This window comes from Chiloscyllium punctatum, chromosome 4 (assembly GCF_047496795.1).
Source record: "Chiloscyllium punctatum isolate Juve2018m chromosome 4, sChiPun1.3, whole genome shotgun sequence".
Taxonomy (NCBI): Eukaryota; Metazoa; Chordata; class Chondrichthyes; order Orectolobiformes; family Hemiscylliidae; genus Chiloscyllium; species Chiloscyllium punctatum.
This window is the reverse complement of record NC_092742.1, coordinates 34,838,871-34,860,499: the sequence shown is the minus strand read 5'-3', so window position 1 is coordinate 34,860,499 and position 21,629 is coordinate 34,838,871. Positions and strand designations below refer to the sequence as shown.

The following is a 21,629-nucleotide window of genomic DNA, read 5'->3' as shown; positions in this document are numbered from 1 at the left end:
TGATGTGCTGGGCTCTCCCATTATTGGGATTGGTGATATTTGTGGATCCCCCTCCTTTACTGAGTTGTTGAATTGTCCATCACCACTGATGACTGACAATTTTAGCACTGCAGAGCTTAGATCTGAGACGTTGGGATGAATTCACTTAGTTCTGCCTGTTGCATGCGGCTTCCACTGTTTGACATACAAGTAATCTGGTTTGGTGCTTCACCAGGTTGACACCTCTGTTTTTAGGTATGCCTGGTGCTGCTCCTGACATGCCCTCCTGCACTCGCCATAGAAATAGGATTGATCCCCTGGCTTGATAATAATGGTTAAGTGAGGGACATGCTGGGCCAAGGATTGAAAACAAATGTTTGCTGCTAATGGCCCACAGTGTCACATGGTTACACAGACTTGAGTTTCTCATTCTCTTTGAAATCTATTACATTCAGCATGGTGCTCCACGATGGAGAGAATCCACAATTCAAAGACAGGACTTTTTCTCCACAAGTATTGTGTGGTAGTCACTCTTGCTAATACAGATTCATCTGCAACAGATAGATTAATGAGAATGAAGTCAACATCTAAACAGTCAAGTTAGGACTAGGAGGCCATTGCATCCTCCAAGCCTGTGCCACCTTTTAATAAGATCATGGCTGATCTGCTTGTAACCTCATCATCGCCACCTCCTCCCACATTCCTACCTATTCCTGTTAACTTTTCACTCCTTTTCTTATCAAAAATATTCAAGGAAATTGACTTTTAAGGAAGAAAGTTCCAAAGTCTTACAACTTAGTGAGAAAATGTTATTCCCCAAATCTGTCTTGACTGAGTGACCCTTTATTTTTAAATGGTGACCCTTATTTCTAGATTCTCCCCCAAGTGAAAACATCCTTTCCACATCCAAGCAATCAAGCCCTTTTGGATCTTATACTTCTCTATTACATCATCTCTTAGTCCAAACTCTAGCAGATACCAGTTCAGCCTCTGCAACCTTTCTTCGTATAACAACTCAGGTATTAGGTCTGTAAACTTTACCCAAATAGCTTCCAATGTATTTACATCATTCCCCAAATAAGGAAACTAACACTGTAAGTGGTACTCTAGATGTGGTCTCAATGGCACTCTGTATCTGACACAATACTGCCCAACTGTTGTATTCAATTTTCATCACTATAAATGATAACATTTTATTAGCTTTTCTAATTAATTGCTGTACCTGCTTACTAGTCTTTTGCGAATAATGTACTAGGGCCTCCAGATTCCTCTGCATCTAAGAACTCTCTGCAATCTCATTTAGTTAATATGCCATCTCTTTGCATACTCATTTAATGCATCCTTGAATCATGTTGTAGCCTCTGTTATCCTTGTCACAACTTACGTTCAAGCGTACCTTTGTATTAGCAACGACTGTACCTTGGTCCAAGGTATTTATTATATAAGCTGTTGAATTTGAGCCTCAGTACTGATCCCTGTGGCACACCACTCGTACATCTTTGTCAAACAGAAGAAGATTCATTTATGCCTACTCTTGGTTTCCTGTTAGCCACCTAATCTTCGATCTAAGTCAATATGATACCCGATGAATCATGAGCTTTTATTTTCTGCAGTAAGCTTTAACATGGCAATTTACCAAGTGTCTCCCAGAAATCTAAATCCCCTTTATTCGCACCACATGTTACTACTTCAAAGAATGCCAAGAAAATGATTTGTGTTTCTCTCCCTTTTTGAATAAAAGAGTTACATTTTCTATCCCCCAATTTAATAGAAGCTTCCCCAAATGTAGGGAATTTTGGAAAATTCGAATGAATGTAACAACTATGTCACTAGCCTCTTCCCATTGTCATAGAGTCATAGAGTTATAGAGATGTACAGCATGGAAACAGACCCTTTGGTCCAACCTGTCCATGCTGACCAGATATCCCAACCCAATCTAGTCCCACCTGCCAGCAGCCGGCCCATATCCCTCCAAACCCTTCCTATTCATATACCCATCCAAATGCCTCTTAAATGTTGCAATTGTACCAGCCTCCACCACATCCTCTGGCAGCTCATTCCATATACGTACCACACTCTGCATGAAAAAGTTGCCCCTTAGGTCTCTTTTATATCTTTCACCTCTCACCCTCTATGCCCTCTAGTTCTGGACTCCCAGACCCCAGGGAAAAGACTTTGTCTATTTATCCTCTCCATGCCCCTCATAATTTTGAAAACCTCTATAAGGTCACCCCTCAGCCTCCAACACTCCAGGGAAAGCAACCCCAGCCTGTTCAACCTCTCCCTATAGCTCAAATCCTCCAACCCTGGCAACATCCTTGTAAATCTTTTCTGAACTCTTTCAAGTTCATCTTTCCATTAGGATCCAGAGTCTTCACAGCATAAAGCTGGGGTGGCATGGTGCTTCAGTGGTTAGCACCTGCTACCTCACAGTACCAGCAACCTGGGTTCAACTCCCACCTCGGGTAACTGTCTGTGTGGAGTTTGCACATTACTCCAGTATCTGTGTGGTTTTCCTCCCACAGTCCAAAGATGTGCATGTCAGATGAATTGGCCATGCTAAATTGCCCATAATGTTAGGTGCATTAGTCAGACGGAAATGGCTCTGGGTGGGTTACTGTTCAGAGGGTTGGTGTGGACTTTTTGGGCCAAAGGGCCCGTTTCCACACTGTAGGGAATCTAATCTAGCTCCAACAATTTGCTCTGTACCATTTCTCTGGCCATTGTAATTTTCTTTAGTTCCTCCCTTCATTCCTTTGCCTGAATAATTTCTACTTCTGGGATTTTATTTAAATCTTCTACAGTGAAGATCTATGCAAAATATCTATTCAGTTTATCTGCCAACTCCTTATTTTTCATTGTGAGTTCCCCAAACCTACCGTCTGTAGGACCAATGTTTTCTTTAACTATTCTCTCTGTAACCTCACTCTTCTTCAGGCTATCATGAATTTGGAAAAATTTAGTCAAACAACCTAAAGTCCCTAATTTATTTGACTGACTAATTCAGTATCATGTCACTGCCTCACGCCCTCTTCACTGGTGCACTGAAACTGTACTTCCTTGAAGCGTATCACTCTGGACTCAATCCTCTTTTCACCCAATGTTCATGTTTCAGTCACTAAATAACAAACAGGACTGGAATTCTGATGATCACTTTCCCTTCTTGGGTAATTTGTTGCACCCTGACAGTTGTCACACCTAAGATCAGATAACTAAGTCGAGACAGCGGGTTTAATCCAGGTCCACCACCTCCATGCAGTATCTTTACCTTTGTTACAAATGAATTACTAAGCACCTTTAAAAGCCTCCACAGGAGAGCTTCCAGAATGCCTTCTGTAAATGTTATTAATTATGCCCATTGATTGATTTCCATCTTACAACAAATGTTTTTACACACAAGGGAAGAATTAAGTGCAGTTTACACTTGACGTGACAGTACCATTCCCTGTTTGCAATAAGAGTTTTTAGTCAATAGAGTTTCACAAAAATAGGTGAAATAAAACTTTCCAACAGATTTTTGCTTGTTAGTCATACTTAGATTCACTTTGGTTTGGAGATGCCGGTATTGGACTGGGGTGTACAAAGTTAAAAATCACACAACACCAGGTTATAGTCCAGCAGGTTTAATTGGAAGCACTAGCTTTCGGAGCGCTGCTCCTTCTTTGGGCATTCACTTTGGACATTGAGCTTAATCTTGTAATAAAGAAATAGCTGTTGTTTTTAGATTTGTTGTCACATCACAGTGTAGTTTCCAGCTATCGTTGCAGTTTGCAATGGTCTGTTTCCTACATTGTTCAAGGTCCAACCACATTTCTGATATTCATGTACATTACATGCCCGCCCTGTCCAATTGCTGTGCCATGTGGAGTTTGTATTTTTGTACACAGTGACAGTGTCTCAAACAGAAATTCACCTCAAATGCAATAAAGTGGCCTTAGCCATTTCCCTTTTTAAACTAGATTATGCGATAGCACTGTTCTAATTGGTAGGAGTTAACAGCTCTGCTGTGGCATATATACTAGTCATGCTGTAACATTTTCCAACTGCTTCTGCAATTGTGGTTTTGCACATTCATTTGCTATTTGAGTGCTTAGGATCATTGAATTGACGCACAAAGAAAGATGAAATTTGAATTATCTGAGGGCTGCTCCTTGCATCCATATATAGATACAATAAATTATCCTTTCCCAGGGCTTATCCAGGAAGCACAGTTGGTCTTTTTATGCATTACCACCGACACAACTTACATTTGTTATCCTGCTACTTATCTTTCCCATATGTGCAATTTCTAAACAATTTTGTAGTTGCTTTATGCTATTAATTCTGGAGATGCGAGCTAAAAAGTTGAGTTAGATTGGCAAAGACCACAAGAATTAAATGTAGGGTTAATCTGCAGTGAGAACTGGCTTCTGTCATAAGGACCTGATGAGAATGCCACATTAACAAGTTAGATACATTCCTGATGAAGGGTTTTTGCCCGAAATGTCGATTTTCCTGCTCCTTGGATGCTGCCTGACCTGCTGTACTTTTCCAGCACCACTCTAATCTTGACACTAACCACAGAAGGAGGCTATTCAACCTCTGTGCCACAGATATTGTTTGGACTCTTGTTTCCTTCCGCCTGGATCTTGGTTTTCATCCTGCTTACCTGTGGAAGGGCACGTGATCAAGGATAAGCCATCTCCTTGCTGGTGCCGTGGCCTGTGGCCTTGCAACGCAACAAGGGTGAAAGGTGGCACTTTGAATGCTGCTGTCAGATTGTGGTGAAGACTGGCTGCAGGGACATGAAGCGAAATGAACTGGCTTCCAAGAAATATACTGTCATGCACTGAAAGAACTGCACCCTCTGACCAGGTCAAGCCTCGAGCTCTTCAGAGTAATTGTCAAAACATCACAAAGACATGCAGGCTTTTATTAATGATGTCATGCTGCAGTATGTCATGCTGCAGCTTCAAGTGAACAGGGCCTGGGAAATGACTATTCAAGGCTACACGTGCTATCGTAAGGACAGACTGACGGGCAGAGGGGATGGGGTGGCCTTGTTGGTAAGGAAGGATATTCAGTCCCTTGCGCGGGGGGATCTAGAGTCAGGGGATGTAGAGTCAGTGTGGATAGAGCTGCGAAATACTAAGAGTAAAAAGACCCTCTTGGGAGTCATCTACAGGCCCCCAAACAGTAGTCTGGGTGTTGGATGTAAGTTGAATCAGGAGCTGAAATTGTCCTGTTGCAAAGATGTTACTACAGTTGTTATGGGGGATTTCAACATGCAAGTAGACTGGGAGAATCAGGATGGTATGGGACCTCAAGAAAGAGACTTTGTGGAGTGCCTCCGAGATGGATTCTTAGAGCAGCTGGTGCTGGAGCCGACCAGGGAGAAGGCAATTCTGGATCTGGTATTGTGTAACGAACCAGAATTGGTCAGAGACCTCGAAGTGACGGAGCCATTGGGAAGTAGTGACCATAATACATTAAGCTTCAATCTGCAATTTGAGGGGGAGAAGGTACAATCGGAAGTGACAATATTTCTGTTGAATAAAGGGAACTATGGAGCTATGAGGGAGGAGCTGGCCAAAGTTCAATGGTGCAATACCTTAGCAGGGATGACTTCTATAATGCAGAAGTTGCAGGATCAGTTCATTCTAAAAAGGACGAAAGATCCTAGGAGGAGGTAGGGGTGGCCGTGGCTGACAAGGGAAGTTAAGAAACATATAAAGTTAAAAGAGAAAAAGTATAACATAGCAAAGGTAAGTGGGAAAACTGAGGACAGGGAAGCTTTTAAAGAGCAACAGAGGATTACTAAGAAGGAAATACGCAGAGGAAAAATGAGGTACGAAGGTAAACTAGCCAATAATATAAAGGAGGATAGTAAAAGCTTTTTTAGGTATGTGCAAGGCAAAAAAATGGTTAGGACTAAAATTGGGCCCTTGAAGACAGAAGCAGGGGAATATATTACGGGGAACAAAGAAATGGCAGAAGAATTAAATGGGTACTTCAAATCTGTGTTCACTGGGGAAGACACAAGCAATCTCCCTGAGGTAACAGTGGCTGAAGGACCTGAACTTAAGGGAATTTATATTTGCCGGGATTTGGTGTTGGAGAGACTGTTAGGTCTGAAGGTTCATAAGTCTCCAGGGCCTGATGGTCTGCATCCCAGGGTACTGAAGGAGGTGGCTCGGGAAAACGTGGATGCGTTGGTGATAATTTTCCAGAGTTCGATAGATTCGGGGTCGGTTCCTGAGGATTGGAGGGTGGCTAATGTTATACCACTTTTTAAGAAAGGTGGGAGAGAGAAAGCAGGAAATTATGGACCAGTTAGTCTGACCTCAGTGGTGGGAAAGATGCTGGAGACTATTATAAAGGATGAAATTACGGCACATCTGGATAGTAGTAACAGCATAGGTCATAGTCAGCATGGATTTATGAAGGGGAAATCATGCTTGACTAATCTTCTTGAATTTTTTAAGGATGTAACTCTGAAGATGGACGAGGGAGATCCAGTAGATGTAGTGTACCTGGACTTTCAGAAAGCTTTTGATAAAGTCCCACACAGGAGGTTAGTGAGTAAAATTAGGGCGCATGGTATTGGGGGCAAAGTACTAGATTGGATTGAAAATTGGTTGGCTGATAGGAAACAAAGGGTAGTGATAAACAGCTCCATTTTGGAATGGCAGGCAGTGACCAGTGGGGTACCGCAGGGATCCGTGCTGGGACTGCAGCTTTTTACAATATATGTTAATGATATAGAAGATGGTATCAGCAATAACATTAGCAAATTTGCTGATGATACAAAGCTGGGTGGCAGGGTGAAATGTGATAAGGATGTTAGGAGATTACAGGATGACCTGGACAAGTTAGGTGAGTGGGCAGATGCATGGCAGATGCAGTTTAATGTGGATAAATGTATGGTTATCCACTTTGGGGGCAAGAACAGGAAGGCAGATTACTACCTCAATGGAATCAATTTAGGTAAAGGGGCAGTACAGAGAGATCTGGGTGTTCTTGTACACCAGCCAATGAAGGCAAGCATGCAGGTAAAGCAGGTAGTGAAGAAGGCTAATAGCATGCTGGCCTTCATAACAAGAGGAATTGAGTATAGAAGCAAAGAGGTGCTTCTGCAGCTGTACAGGGCCCTGGTGAGACCACACCTGGAGTACTGTGTGCAGTTCTGGTCTCCAAATTTGAGGAAAGACATTCTGGCTATTGAGGGAGTGCAGTGTAGGTTCACGAGGTCAATTCCTGGAATGGCGGGATTACCTTTCACTGAAAGACTGAAGTGACTGGGCTTGTATACCCTTGAGTTTAGAAGACTGAGAGGGGATCTGATTGAGACATATAAGGTTATGAAAGGATTGGACACTCTGGCAGGAGGAAACATGTTTCTGCTGATGGGTGAGTGCTGAACCAGAGGACACAGCTTAAAAATACAGGGTAGACCATTTAGGACAGAGATGAGGAGAAACTTCTTCACCCAGAGAGTGGTGGCTGTGTGGAATGCTCTGCCCCAGAGGGCAGTGGAGGCCCAATCTCTGGATTCATTTAAGAAAGAGTTGGATAGAGCTCTCAAAGATAGTGAAATCAAGGGTTATGGAGATAAGGCAGGAAGAGGATACTGATTAGGAATGATCAGCCATGATCATATTGAATGGCGGTGCAGGCTTGAAGGGCTGAATGGCCTACTCCTGCACCTATTGTCTATTGTCTGTTACCTTTCTGCTGGCCAACCAGTGTTTCTTATTAAAAGAATGCTGTTAACTGAAGCAGTTCATTCATCTGACCAACCACATCCCTCTCGAATCTAGAGCTGGTGACCTTCAGAGATCTAATTTACCAGAGACTTAGAGATTTATTACTCTCCAAATGCTTTTTCTCCTCTCTTAAGTTATAATGGTCTATTCTGATCATTGCAATCGGAATCTGATCAGTTCTAACAATCTGTCTCCAGAACAGTAGGAATTGGTTCAATTTTTGGAATGATCTAACATGATGTTGATAGCTATCAATGCTTATTTACCATGAGATCCTCTTATCAGTTGTTAATGCATCTTCATGCATCCGAATGATAAAAGTGTCACTGTGGAGGAGGACAAGTGAATATTGAACACACTTGTTTTCACAGTAAACATCAAGAATAACCTTATTTTCAGGGACAAACAGGCTAGAATAGGTACTTTTTGCATGTGGGTGGGTCTATTGTCATTAGAGCAGCTTGGTAGTTTGACAAATATGCCGACCAAAGTTCTTCAGATGATAATGAAAGTATCTGAATATCCAAGGACTGTTAAAATGCCCCTAATGTGGCTGAGTTAACTACTACATTGGCAGGCAGGGCATTCCATGCCCTTACCACTCTGAGTAAGGACCTGCCTCTGAAATCTGTCTTAAATCTATCACCCCTCAATTTGCAGCTCTGCTCCCTCGTACAAGCCAATATCATCATCCTAGGAAAAAGACACTCACTGTCCACCCTATCTAATCCTCTAATCATCTTTTATGTCTCTATTAAATCCCCTCTTATACTTCTTCTCTCCAATGAGAACAAACCCAAGTCCCTCAGCCTTTCCTCATAAGACTATACCTCCAGGCCAGGCAACATCCTGGTAAAACTCCTCTGCACCTTTTCCAATGCTTCCACATCCTTCCTGTAATGGGGTGACCAGAACTGTACACAATATTCCAAGTGAGGCCACACTAGCATTTTGTACAGTTGCAGCATGACATCACAGCTCCGGAACTCAATCCCTCTACCAATAAAACCTAACAGGCCTTATGCTTTCTTAACAGCACTATCCAGCTCTGAGTGGCAACTTTCAGAGATCTATGTACATGGACTCCAAGATCCCTCTGCACATCCACACTGCCAAGAATCTTTCCATTGACCCAGTATTCTGCCTTCCTGTTATTCTTCCCAAAGTGAATCAGCTCACATTTATCTGCATTGAACTTCATTTGCCACCTCTCAGCTCAATTCTGCAGTTTATCCAAGTTCCCCTGCAACCTGCAACATTTTTCCACACTGTTCACTACTCCACCGACTTTAGTGTCATCTGCAAACTTACTACCCATCACCTATGCCTGCGTCTAAGTCATTTATAAAAATGACAACCAGCAGTGGTCCCAAAATAGATCCTTTTGGCACACCACACGTAACCGGACTCTAGGCTGAATATTTTCCACCAACCACCACTCGATGCCTTCTTTCAGAAAGCCAGTTTCTAATCCAAACTGCTAAATCACCCTCAATCCCATGCCACTGCATTTTCTCGAACAGCCTACTATGTGGAACCTAATCAGTCCATGTGCACCACAACTGCCCTACTGTCATCCACAGGCTTGGTCACCTTCTCAAAAAGCTCAGTGAGGTTTGTGAGACACGACCTGCCCTTGATAAGACCATGTTGACTATCTCCAATCAAATTGTTGCTATATATCCTATCTTATCATCCTGTCCAAAACTTTTCCTGCAACAGACGTAAGGCTCCCTGATCTATAATTACCTGGGCCATCTCTACTGCCCTTTTTGAACAAGGGCACAGCATTTGCAATCTTCCAGTCCTCTGGTACTAAACCTGTAGACAATGACGACTCAAAGACCAAGGCCAAAGGTCTGCCATCTCCTCCCTAGCTTCCCAGAGAATCCTCGGATAAATCCCATCCGGCCCAGGGGACATATCTACTTTCACACCACCTAGAATTGATAACACCTCCTGCTTACTAACTTCAATCCTTTCTGGTCTAAAAGCCCGTATCTCAGTCTTCTCCTCTACAATGTTCTCCTTTTCCTGAGTGAAAACAGATGAGAAATATTCATTTAGTACCTCACCAACCTCCATAGGGTCCACACACAACTTCCCACTTTTGTCCTTGACTTGCCCTATTCCTACCCTAGTCATCCTTTTATTCCTCACATACCTAGAGAAAGCTTTAGGGTTCTCTTTTATTCTACATGCTAAAGAACGGTCATATTCCCTCCTTGTTCTTCTTAACTCTCTCTTTAAATCCTTCCTAGCTAATCTGTAACTCTCCATCGTCTCATCTAGACCATCTTGTCTCAATGTCATGTAAGCCTCCCTCTTCCACTTAACAAGAGACACAATTTCTTTAGTAAACCACAGTTCCCTTACCTTATCACTTCCTCTCTACCTGACAGGGACATACCTATCAAGGACATGCAATATCTGTTCCTTAAACCAGCTCCAAATCTCGATTGTCCCCATCCCCTGCATTTTGCTACCCTATTCTATACCTCCTATGACCATTATAATTGCCCTTCCCCTATCTATAGCTCTTGCCCTGTGGCACATACCTATCCCTTTCCATTGCTAAACTAAACTAGACGTCACCAATGAAGTACAGCATGTCCATATGTAGCAGTAAAGAGAGAATGCCCATCACTTCAAGATAAAGCTACCATTTATAACTATCTATTTATTAATATCTATTTCCCTCACAAAATAAAGGATGGGGAAATTGAATAATAGGCAGACTCTTCTCAGGCCGTGAATGACATCAGCATTAGTGAGCAAGCTGGATAACTCGCACAGAATAGGCTATGAAGCAATTCTCTTTGTCGAGGGGAAAATGTCTCTTCTTCCAACTTGGTGGACCTGAGTACCTGGTGAGACACCAGCTCGCTGCTTCCTCTTCCAGTCTTGCACATCATTAACCAGTATCTCAGGACATGACCATGTACAGTGATCAATTACGTCTTCCGTCCCTGGAGATTGGCATTGGATATACTTTTTAAAAATTCATGTATAGGATGATGGCATTGTTGGCTAGGCCAACATTTCTGGCCCAACCCAGAGGGCAGTTAGGAGTTAATAACATTGCTGTGCAGAGTTGAGAGTGTAGTGCTGGAAAAGTACAGCAGGTCAGGCAGCATCCGAGGAGCAGGAGAATCGACGATTCAGGCAAAAGCCATTCATCAGGAATGAGGCTGTGAGCCGAGGGGCTGATGAGATAAATGGCGGGGGGTGGGGCTGGGGGTAAGGTAGCTCAGAGTGCGTTAGGTTGATGGGTGTGGTGGTAATAGTGATAGGTCAGAGAGGAGGGTGGAACGGATAGTTGGGAAGGAAGATGGACAGGGTGGATCAGATAGGTGGTAAGAGAGATGTCCATCTTCTTTCTGACCAATCACTATTACCTAGAGAGAGGTGGACAGCATGCATATGGTGACACAGGGCACTGAGTGTGGATCTCAGGATGCAGAGACACTAGCTGTCTGAGGAGCATTGTACATCATGGAGATAAAATATATAAAAGAATACGTTCAGCGTCAGAGCACAGAAGGTCAGATGTTCGGAAGAATGGTCACCAGTCCTGAAACATGAACTCTGCTTTCCAACCACACTCTCAACTCTAATCTCCAGCATCTGCAGTCCTCACTTTCACCAGCATTGCTGGTGCATCTGGAGTCACATGCAGGCCAGACCAGGTAAGATGGCAGTTTCCTTCCTTAAAAGGAATTAGTGAACAAGATAGGTTTTTACTGAAAAATTGACAATAGATTCATGGTTATCAGTAGTCTCCAGATTTTTATCAAGTTCAAATTCCACCATCTGCCATGGAGGGATTTGAACTTGGGTCTCTGGATTGACAGTCTTGTGATAATGCCACTAGGCTATTGCCATCTCCAGCTGCTTTCCTTCCTGAAGCCACAGGGCACATCTCTGCTCCACATACGATGCACTCTGCTCTTCTTTGCAATGTTGCTGCCAGGACATTGTAGACACATGAACAAGCAGCAACCTCATGGCTTCAATCAGAGTGCACTGTTCACTTAATGTTCACTCGCTTTGCACCTACATAGATGATCATTACATCGATGTCTGGTCCTGCATTGTCTTCTCTCATCTTTTCACACTTTGGTCTCTCAGCCAAAGCTTAAAGACTTACATATTTCTGTCTGGCGTTACCTTTTATTACAGCCACAAAGCCAGGCAGCTTAACTTGGTAGTCAGCCGCGATCAGTCAAGGTGTTGGACATCTTGCTGTATATCACTGGACTATGTCAGGGGTGTATATCACTGGACTATGTTAATCCCACGCCTGCACCATGTGCCTGCTGTGTACGTGGCAAACACACTGCATGTATTTCTATGGAATGGCTAAGTCAAGTCAAGGGAGACAGCCATCTGTCAGGGGACAAAGAAACAAAGAACTGCAGATGCTGAGAATCAAAACCAAAACCAGAAATTGCAAAACAATCTCCGCAGGTCTGGCAGGATCTGTGGAGAGAAAGCAAAGTCAATGAAATATGTTAAGAAGAATAAATTCCGTATCAGAGAGCAGGAGGTCAGTTGGGTTAGTAAATACATAACAGGAGTTGGGTTAGAAGAAAGGATGAAGTCAGAGGGAAGGGGACAGGTGGAAGATTCCTGAGGAGCATAGGTTTCTCTTGAGTTGTTGCACCTTGTGTTCCTTAATGCCTAAAAGGAAAAGAAAAGGTTAGAATGTTGAATGAGCCAGAGGATGAAGTGGAACTGGGTGGCAGGGTAGCTCTGAGGTAGTGCTGATGGAGAGAGAGGTTGCGAGCATGCATATGGTGACACAGGATCCTGAGCTGGATCTCAGGATGTAGTGACCGTAGTTTTCTGAGGAACGTTGTACATCATGGAGATAAAATATATAAAGAACACGTTCAGCATCAGAGCGCGGAAGGTCAGAAGTTTGGAAGAAGGGTCACCGGCTCTGAAACATGAACTCTGCTTTCCAACCACAGACCTCCCTAGTTTCTCCAGTAATTTCTGTGTTTGCTCTTGTCAGTGGCTGCTGTCACAATAAATCCAGGGGAGCCTCCGATACAGCCTGGGGCCTTGGGCACAATCAGTTGGGTGCTTGGGACTGTCATGGTCAGGATCCTTTTCTCATAGAGGGTGAGGATCCCAATGTCAGGCCTTCTCTGCCATACTGTGAGCTTTTTTTCTCCTGAAATGAGAGAGAGACGTAGCGATCAAGAGGAATGAAACAGGCTGGGAGAGCTGTTAATGCTGGTGTAGGTGAAGGAAAAGTGGGGAGGTGGCCGAGTGAGTGCTGGAGCATTGCATAACCATTTTGAGTTAGTGGGTTTGTTCAAGACATCACATTAGTTGTATGACACTATGATCTTTTACTGTAAATTCTGTGAACTATGATCCTGCCCCACAGCTACCAAATGAAGAAGCAGCGCTCTAAATGCTTGTACTTCCAAATAAACCTGTTGGACTAAAACCTGGTATGGTGTGATTTTCATCCGCGTAAAGAGCAAGCTTAATACCTGAGACTATTCTGTTCTTCAGGTCTGAGTACCACCACAAGGAGTAGAAGATCTACCAAATTACTATGAGCCTTCCTGATTTTGTTTAAATCTGAGAGTGAACCTAAGAAAGGATTCAAGAAAAGTTAATCAAGACCAAAATATTAACAGGAATCAGCCACTTGCGTAAAGTGCTTGGTGGTTGGCTGACAGTTAATAATGTGCTCTTGGTACAAATTGCTGCTTTCAGAGAAGCAGAGGAGAAAATGTTGGCAGAAAATGATACTAAGATGTGCAACTACTTCCCAAGCTCTGGTTGTTCCGGGCTGTATAATTGAAGACAACTCATTGTCTTTCCTCTCTCTTTTTTTCCACCAGTTCATGATCAAAAATCCAAACAAACGGCTGGGCTGTGTCTCAGCACAAGGTGGAGAGCAGGCCATTCTGAACCATCCCTTCTTTCAAGGAATTGATTGGGATTCACTTGAACAGCGACGAGTGAAGCCACCTTTCAAACCCAGAATTGTAAGTCCTCCTAACAAGCTGTAAAAGAGTTTGTGTTGCATTCCTTACATGTGCCTTCAAAATATTGCAAGGGTGGTCATGGGTAACCGTGGGCAAGAGCATATTGTTCTCACACTTAGCTTTTTTTAATGATTCATGCATTAATGCTTCCTGCTTCTGACACGGTGTACTTTGCACTCAAATGATCATAAAATGTGTCTCTGTTATGTTTTGGCAATGAGATTTAAAAGCATTTACTGTGTTTATTTTCTCTGTTAAGGCAATAGCTACACCTTTCTGGAGTACATTTAAAATAACAAAGATTCAATCCTGACTTAGTTACCAACAGTTTTCAGCACAAGTACATTTGAGGGATTTCTTAAAATGCTGGAGCATTTAGAATGTTGGCTACAGTGTAGAGGCAGATTACTAATAATGATTGTAAGTGAATCGTAGACTACCCATTTCCAATCATTTTGCCTCAGACACTCATTTCACAGTCACATTTTTCTGAGATAGATGTAGTTCTGTTTAACTTGGCAGCCAGAGCTGTGGAATCTGTCTAGTTTATACTGCGGTGCACATTATTCCAAAGCTGCAAACCTGGGAAAGTTTGTACAGCCATTAATCAAATTTACTCAAGCCACCAGCTCTGAAATATTAAGTTTGTGTAGCCAACTGTCATCCACATCATCAGCAGACATCATGTTATGTTGCTGCTCCAGGTCTGCCATTACTGGCAGTGGAGGAATAAACACTTCCCGAAATGATTCTTTTTGCCATCTTGTCAGTAGAATCATCCCATTTACTTCAATTGGAGTCAGGGTTTCCATTGCAGAAACATAGTAGATTGATTACAACATGGCCATTGCTCTGCTTCTCCAAGAGGGAATGAATAGAAAAGCACAAAGGTGTGAACTATTTTCACACTGTGAGCTGCATTTAACCAAGGCAAAAAAGGGCTCACCCACCATTTGGGAAATCAGTTTAGATTAGATTAGATTAGATTACTTACAGTGTGGAAACAGGCCCTTTAGCCCAACAAGTCCACACCAACCCTCCGAAGAGCAACTCACCCAGACCCATTCCCCTACATTTACCCCTTCACCTAACACTACGGGCAATTTAGCATGGCCAATTCACCTAACCTGCACATTTTTGGACTATGGGAGGAAACCGGAGTACCTGGAGGAAACCCATGCAACACGGGGAGAATGTGCAAACTCCACACAGTCAGTTGCCTGAGGGTGGAATTGAACCCAGGTCTCTGGCGCTGTGAGGCAGCACTACTGATCTTTAAAAATAGTTTACAATTTTACATAGTAGAGGTATCTTCATTGTAGGTTTATTATTCATTTGAGTTTAAACATCAATAGAAGAATAATTGTTTGCAATTAACTCAAGTATATATAAACCAGATTACTGCGGATGCTGGAATCTGAAACCAAAAGAGAAAATGCTGGAAAATCTCAGCAGGTCTGGCAGCATCTGTAAGGAGGGAAAAGAGCTGACATTTTGGTCTAACTGACCCTTTGTCAAAGCATTTTCTCTTTTGGTTATATAGATACCAGAATTACTTTATTACTTTTGGGCTCATGTATGAGGGATGTGAAATATTGTAAAGGTCCCAAAGAAGACACATGTACAACAAGGTATCATGATAAATTTCCATGCCTTTACAGTTTAATTTCTATTATCTTCATTCACTATAATTCATGATAAATAACTCTGCAAATATATATCAGTTGAATGGGCTTTTCACATGTGAGCTGGAAAGTAATTAAATATCTGTCGTGGGTACAGGTTACCACGAATAATTATTTTTTAAAATTTCACAGGGTTAAGTACTTCTGTTTATTTCAAACCTTATCAGTTTTGTAAGGCATAATATCATGAACATTTCCAAAAAGCATTATGATGGGTTTTACTGTACATCATAAGCTGTGATTTCCTGCTGCATTACTCATAATTACTTGATGTCATTGATTCTGTGGGTTTCCCCTTTTGGTTTTCTGCTGGGCTTGTTTAAAACTAGCATAAACTAGTTTAAAACAAATGAATTAACCTCCCATCAAAATAGTATTGACCAAATGTTTAGGTTAATATGTTCTTATATGGGCAGTTTGCTGAGGGCAATGCCACACAACAAGTTTGGATTGAATTTTCATGAAGATGGAAGACTCCAAGTCTTATCCAAAATGGTGCGAGGAACCTGATTCCAGATAGTGTAACCCAAAGTCCTGCGCACACATTTTTCTTTGGTGAAAGAGTGGTAACAGGGCTAGGTTTTAGGTTACACATTTCGTAGTTCATGAGGATAGCTGCATATAGGAAAACGCAGCTGCCTTCATACACGAGCAGTCTTCATAAGTGTATTGCCCAGAACGCAATTCATGGGCTTTAGGCATTTCCCCATTCTGAAAATCTGTTGTTGGGAAAGTACCCAGTTGGAGAATTCCAGGTAGCTCCATGGGAGAGGTCAATACTCCTTTGAGAAAGGACAGATGCCCTTTGCAATTATTAAATCTAGATGTGAATGTGCATGAAAGTTTAATAAAGCAGTGGAAGTGTCCATAAAACCATAAGACATGGGAGTGGGAGTAAGACCATTCTGCCCATCGAGTCTACTCCACCATTTAATCATGGCTGATCGGCATTTCATCTCCATTCACCTGCACTCTCCCCGTAGCCCTTAATTCATTGCGAGATTAAGAATATATCAATCTCTGCTGTGAAGACATTTCACATCCCAGCCTCCACTGCACTCTGTGGCAATGAATTCCACCGGCCCACCATTCTCTGGCTGAAGAAATATCTCCTCATTTCCATTCTAAATTGACCCCCTCTAATTCTAAGGCTGTGCCCAGAGGTCCTAGTCTCCCTGCCTAACAACAGAAACAAATTCCCAGCATCCACCCTTTCTAAGCCATGCATTATCTTGTAAGTTTCTATTAGATCTCCTCTCAACCTTCTAAACTGTAATGAATACAATCCCAGGATCGTCAGCCGTTCATCATATGTTAGGTCTACCATTCCAGGGATCATCCGTGTGAATCTCCGCTGGACGTGCTCCAGTGCCAGTATGTCCTTCCTGAGGTGTGGGGTTCAAAGTTGGACTTAGTATACTAAATGGGGCCTAACTAGAGCTTTACAAAGTCTCAGAAGCACATTGCTGCTTTTATATTCCAAACCTTCTGAGATAAATGACATTACATTTGCTTTCTTAACCATGGACTCAACCTGCAAGTCAACCTTTAGAGAATCCTGGACTAGCACTCCCAGATCCCTTTGTACTTTGGCTTTATGAATTTTCTCACTGTTTAGAAAATAGTCCATGACTGTGTTCTTTTTTTCCAAAGTGCAAGACCTCACATTTGCTCAAGTTTCAAGTTATCAAAGCACTTAAATCCATAAGCTCTTTACATGTTTTTAAAGAAAGCTAAACTTTGGTTGAAAACAATCAACAAATGCAATTTTGATAGCTGTCTGCAGCCATGATCTTGAGGGTTAACATTCTAGGATGATTGCTGCCTGTTAGATTGTACAGATTATCATTATCAGAGTTCGGTGGTGGGGGACCGGGACTGTAAGTTCACACTTTGACCAACAGCCTTAAGTGGTTATAAATGTTTTATATTCATTGTCCCAAATCTGTAATTTTAAAGTATCAATCACATGAGTGAAATGAATTGAGTAGGTTATCAATGAGAATGAATTTTTTGTAAAAAAAACATCAAAGTCATCAATAGATGTCTTAAAACTTTACTTTATGTTGTCTCACCAAGGCTCCTGAGGTCTGTCCACGGTGAATGCTGGATGAAACGGTTTTGTTTCAAAACTATACAGCTATGAGAGTTAGTAGTCTTAAGACCTTGGGTTTCCACTCTTTCTCAACATTTAATGATAATGATGTCTATTTTTAAGGGCACCAGGTTGGGACTAGTTTTATAAAGGGCATGAGGGTTACTGGGGTGCTGTCTTAGCGAATATGAGGAGCATGACGGTGTGTACAGCAGCATAGATTTGCATGGAGGACATTAGGGATTGTAGCAGGGGCATTGGTTGACATGGAGGTTAGAAGGGACAATGGAAGGTGGGTACAGAGGTATCGGTTAGCGTGGAGATTATGAAGGTAAAAACAATGACTGCAGATGCTGAAAATCAAATACTGGATTAGTGGTGCTGGAAGAGCACAGCAGTTCAGGCAGCATCCAACGAGCAGCATTTCGCTGCTCGTTGGATGCTGCCTGAACTGCTGTGCTCTTCCAGCACCACTAATCCAGTGGAGATTATGAAGTCATGGAGGAGTGGATGGGATCAAGAGTTGACATGGGGAGTGCGTGGGTGTGTGAGGGGTGAGGGCTTAGATGTCTGTTTTTCGTCTTAGTTCCAGCTGTAAAAGCTAAATAATAAGTGCCAAAGCATCAAGGTGGGCCTTTGAAACAAACCACCTCTTCATCCAGCAGCACTTGTGCGATTACCTTCATGCTGTTTCTGCAGCAGTGGGTGCAATTCCTGTTAAGAACTCTCCAGTTGAGTTGACAGCTTGATATTGTCAGTTTAAAGCTTCATTGTAACATGGAGAAACATAGATATGAAATGGAGAGTGTAAGCTCTCTCACATCAAATAACTTTTAAGAAAGTCTCATTGTGTAAATAAAAATTCAGAGATTAGAATTAACCAGTTCTTGGAATTTTCTCAGCTCTGTGAATGAAAATTCAACTCTCAATCGCAAGCAAAACATTTGTTGAACGTACAGCCAGAGAAGAGTGAAGCTTAAAGTTGAATGTTTTGCTTGGTTAACGATAGGTATGCTCAGCTGACAACAATGTATCTTGTTTCTCTTTTCTGTCAGAAAACAAACAGGGATGTAAATAACTTTGATCGAGACTTCACCACAGAAAAGCCTGTACTGACACCGATTGATGAATCCCTGATCCGGATGATCAATCAGGATGAATTTAAGGGATTCTCATTTGTTGCTGAAGAAGTGTGAGTTTGAAATATGAATCTCAATCTATTGGTGAGAAGACAATTTCAGAACTCTGACAAGTCCTGGCACAACAGACTTCACCACAAGCAAGTTGAACAGTTACTCCAATGTGAGGACAGAGAAGTTTATTCAGGCATAATCATCATTTACAGTTGCTGAAAGAGAACTGGCATGCTATTTATATTGAATTTTGGTGTTGTGTAACTTTGTGACAGTAAGTGGCTTTGTGTTGTTGTCCATTATCTTTCCATCATTCTGAATGCCAGAACACATTTTTATCCATCGTTTACAAATAAGTATTGTTGCAGTGAATAATTATTGAATTGTGCATGTTTTTTAAACTCAGCCATTTAGATATTTAATGAGCTGCGTACTGATAAGTAAAAACTTAAATTTGTTACAAGAAAGCAATTCTACACTTTCATAAATGGTAATTGACTCTTTTCAGTGGCAATCTGTTTTCAGGGACCCATGTATTTGTTAATGTGGGATAGAATAGCTTGCATGTCATTATACCATGTACTTTGTTGTCTGCTTGAAGTAGCCATTTTAAAATTTGGGTGCGTTATGGAGACACATAGATACGGAATGGAAAGTGGAACCTTTCTTGTGCTTGTAAGTTATAGCAGTTGGAAAATAAATGTTACAAAAATGCTTATTTTGTATTAAGATAACCTCTAAGATTATAATTGCCTTGTTTTTTTGGAAGTGCACAATACAGGAGATGTGATGGCATGAGCAATGATAAACTGATGTGTAGAGTGTTGTAAACTCATGCATGGGGATAGGTAGAGGGAGAGTTTCTGCCTCTGCTTGATTATCCAGCATCATCAATGGCATATTACTGTTGTCCTGTTCAATTGTACAGTATTGTGTCTAATTAAAGTTGACCAGACTTTTTAAAAATGCAGCTTTGTGCTTAAAGTTAGCCTGAATTCAGTGGAACCAAAGTGAGTAAGTTTCCCTTCAGTCAATTGTTTGTGTCTCTCACTCACAATTGACCAGCTTTTCCCAATATATTAGATACATTCTTTTTTAATTATTTTGTGTAGATTGCCCATGACCAAGACATATTGCTTATAGCACAGCTCCAGTGTGTAAACAGCACTTGCACTCTTTACGATGACTACATTCTTGACTGAAAAGCTGTTGCCATGTGTAAAGTTATCCAAGGGAGACAATTGGAATAAAAGCTATTTTCCTCAATCATAATAATTGAACACTTTTCAATTTCAATGGGAAGGCAGATTAAAAAGCCAACAATAATGGCGATAACAGTCTATATTTTTATTGCACCTTTAGTTTAATCAAACATCCCAAGGAACTTCAAAGGAGCAATATAAAATAAAATATGGAGGTATGTTTTGGGAAACTTCTCAAAGGAAAAATGAGGTACAGGGTTAAAGAGGATATTCCAGAAGATAAGGCCTCAACCACTGAAGGCTAACTCGCAGTGGTGGTGAAAATAAATCAGGGTGCACAAAGGCCACATGTAGGATATCCCAGAGGTTTGTAGCCAGAATGTGAACATTTCAGCAGCAGATAAGCTGATGTGGGCATAGTTGTGCGATGTTATTCAGATACAAATTGGTGATCTTAGCGATGGCAAGGTTCAAATTTGCCCCAAAGATGATAAATTATCTAGTTGCCTCTCACACAGTTGCCAGGGAGATGCATGTTGTTGGTAGCTAGAGAGCAGAGTTTGAAGCAAAGAGGGAAAACAATGCCTTCATTCTGCTTCATAATTGACTGGAAGAAATGTCTGATCATCCCATAGTGGATGTCAAATAAGCAATTGGATAAGTTAACAACAGTGGGGGAATTGAGAGAAGTGATGGTGAGTTTGAGCTTCATGACATCAGCATACATGGCAAACTATGTGCATTCAGGAGATGTTGCAAAGTCTCTGGCACTGTGAGGTAGCAGTGCTAACCATTGTGCCACCATGCCACCCATGAAACAAATCATTTTTAACATTGTATGTACTCTCTTTGGGGATGAGATTAGATTACTCACAGTGTGGAAACAGGCCCTTCACCCCAACAAGTCCACACCAACCCACCCAGACCCATTCCCCTATACTTACCCTTGACTAATCCACCTAACACTACAGGCAATTTAGCATGGCCAATTCACCTAACCTGCATATTTTTGGACTGTGGGAGGAAACCAGAGCAAACCCATGCAGACACGGGGAGAATGTGCAAACTCCACACAGACAGTCACTTGAGGCGGGAATTGAACCCGGGTCTCTGGCACTGTGAGGCACCACTGTGCCACCGTGCCACCCACTAGGGTGAGAGGAGAAAGATTTAAAAGAGATCTGAGGGACAATTTTTTCACATAGAGTGTGGTTCATAAGTGGAATGAACTGCCAGAGGAAGTGATAGATGCGGGTACAGTTACAACATTTAAAAGACATTTGAATAGGTACATGGACAGGAAAGGTTTACAGAGATGTGGGTCAACCGCAGGCAAGTAGGACTAGTTTATTTTGGGAGAATTGGTCAGCATGGACAAGTTGTATTGAAGGGTCTGTTTCATTTCTTTATGACTCTATAAGAGCTAGCTCAGGGGAAAGTAGGGATGAGCAGCAGCCAGTGATGCCCACATCACAAGGGGAATAATATTTTTAAAAAAGTGATATGGTGGCTGTGATTAGAGAGAGAAGGAAAAAACCAGGCAAGTGGTATTCCATCCAATAAGAATGGAGAGAAGAAGTGCTGCAGAGAGTGGTGTGGTCAGTCATATCAAAGACTCCAGCTCGCACAAGAAGGATGTGGAGAAAAAAATTTCCATTTACTAACCTTATTGACAGGGAAAAAAACACATTGATTGATGATCAATGCACAGCTCATTACTGAAAAGAATCTTGTAAGAATGTACTAAAGAAAACTGAATGAAAGAGACTGGAGTTA

General features: G+C 41.9%; 1 protein-coding gene across 2 annotated transcripts in view; it reads left to right on the top strand.

The window, feature by feature from the left end:
* The window catches only part of LOC140476179 (protein kinase C epsilon type-like), a 224,224-nt gene extending 203,616 nt beyond the window's left edge, over nt 1-20,608 (top strand). For both annotated transcript variants that reach the window (XM_072568361.1, XM_072568360.1), the window contains exons 13-14: nt 13,592-13,738; nt 18,574-20,608. In XM_072568361.1, coding sequence (XP_072424462.1) covers nt 13,592-13,738; nt 18,574-18,714 — 288 coding nt within the window. In that variant the 3' untranslated portion in view covers nt 18,715-20,608. The remainder of the gene's footprint in view (nt 1-13,591; nt 13,739-18,573) is intronic.
* Nucleotides 20,609-21,629: the final 1,021 nt, after the last annotated feature.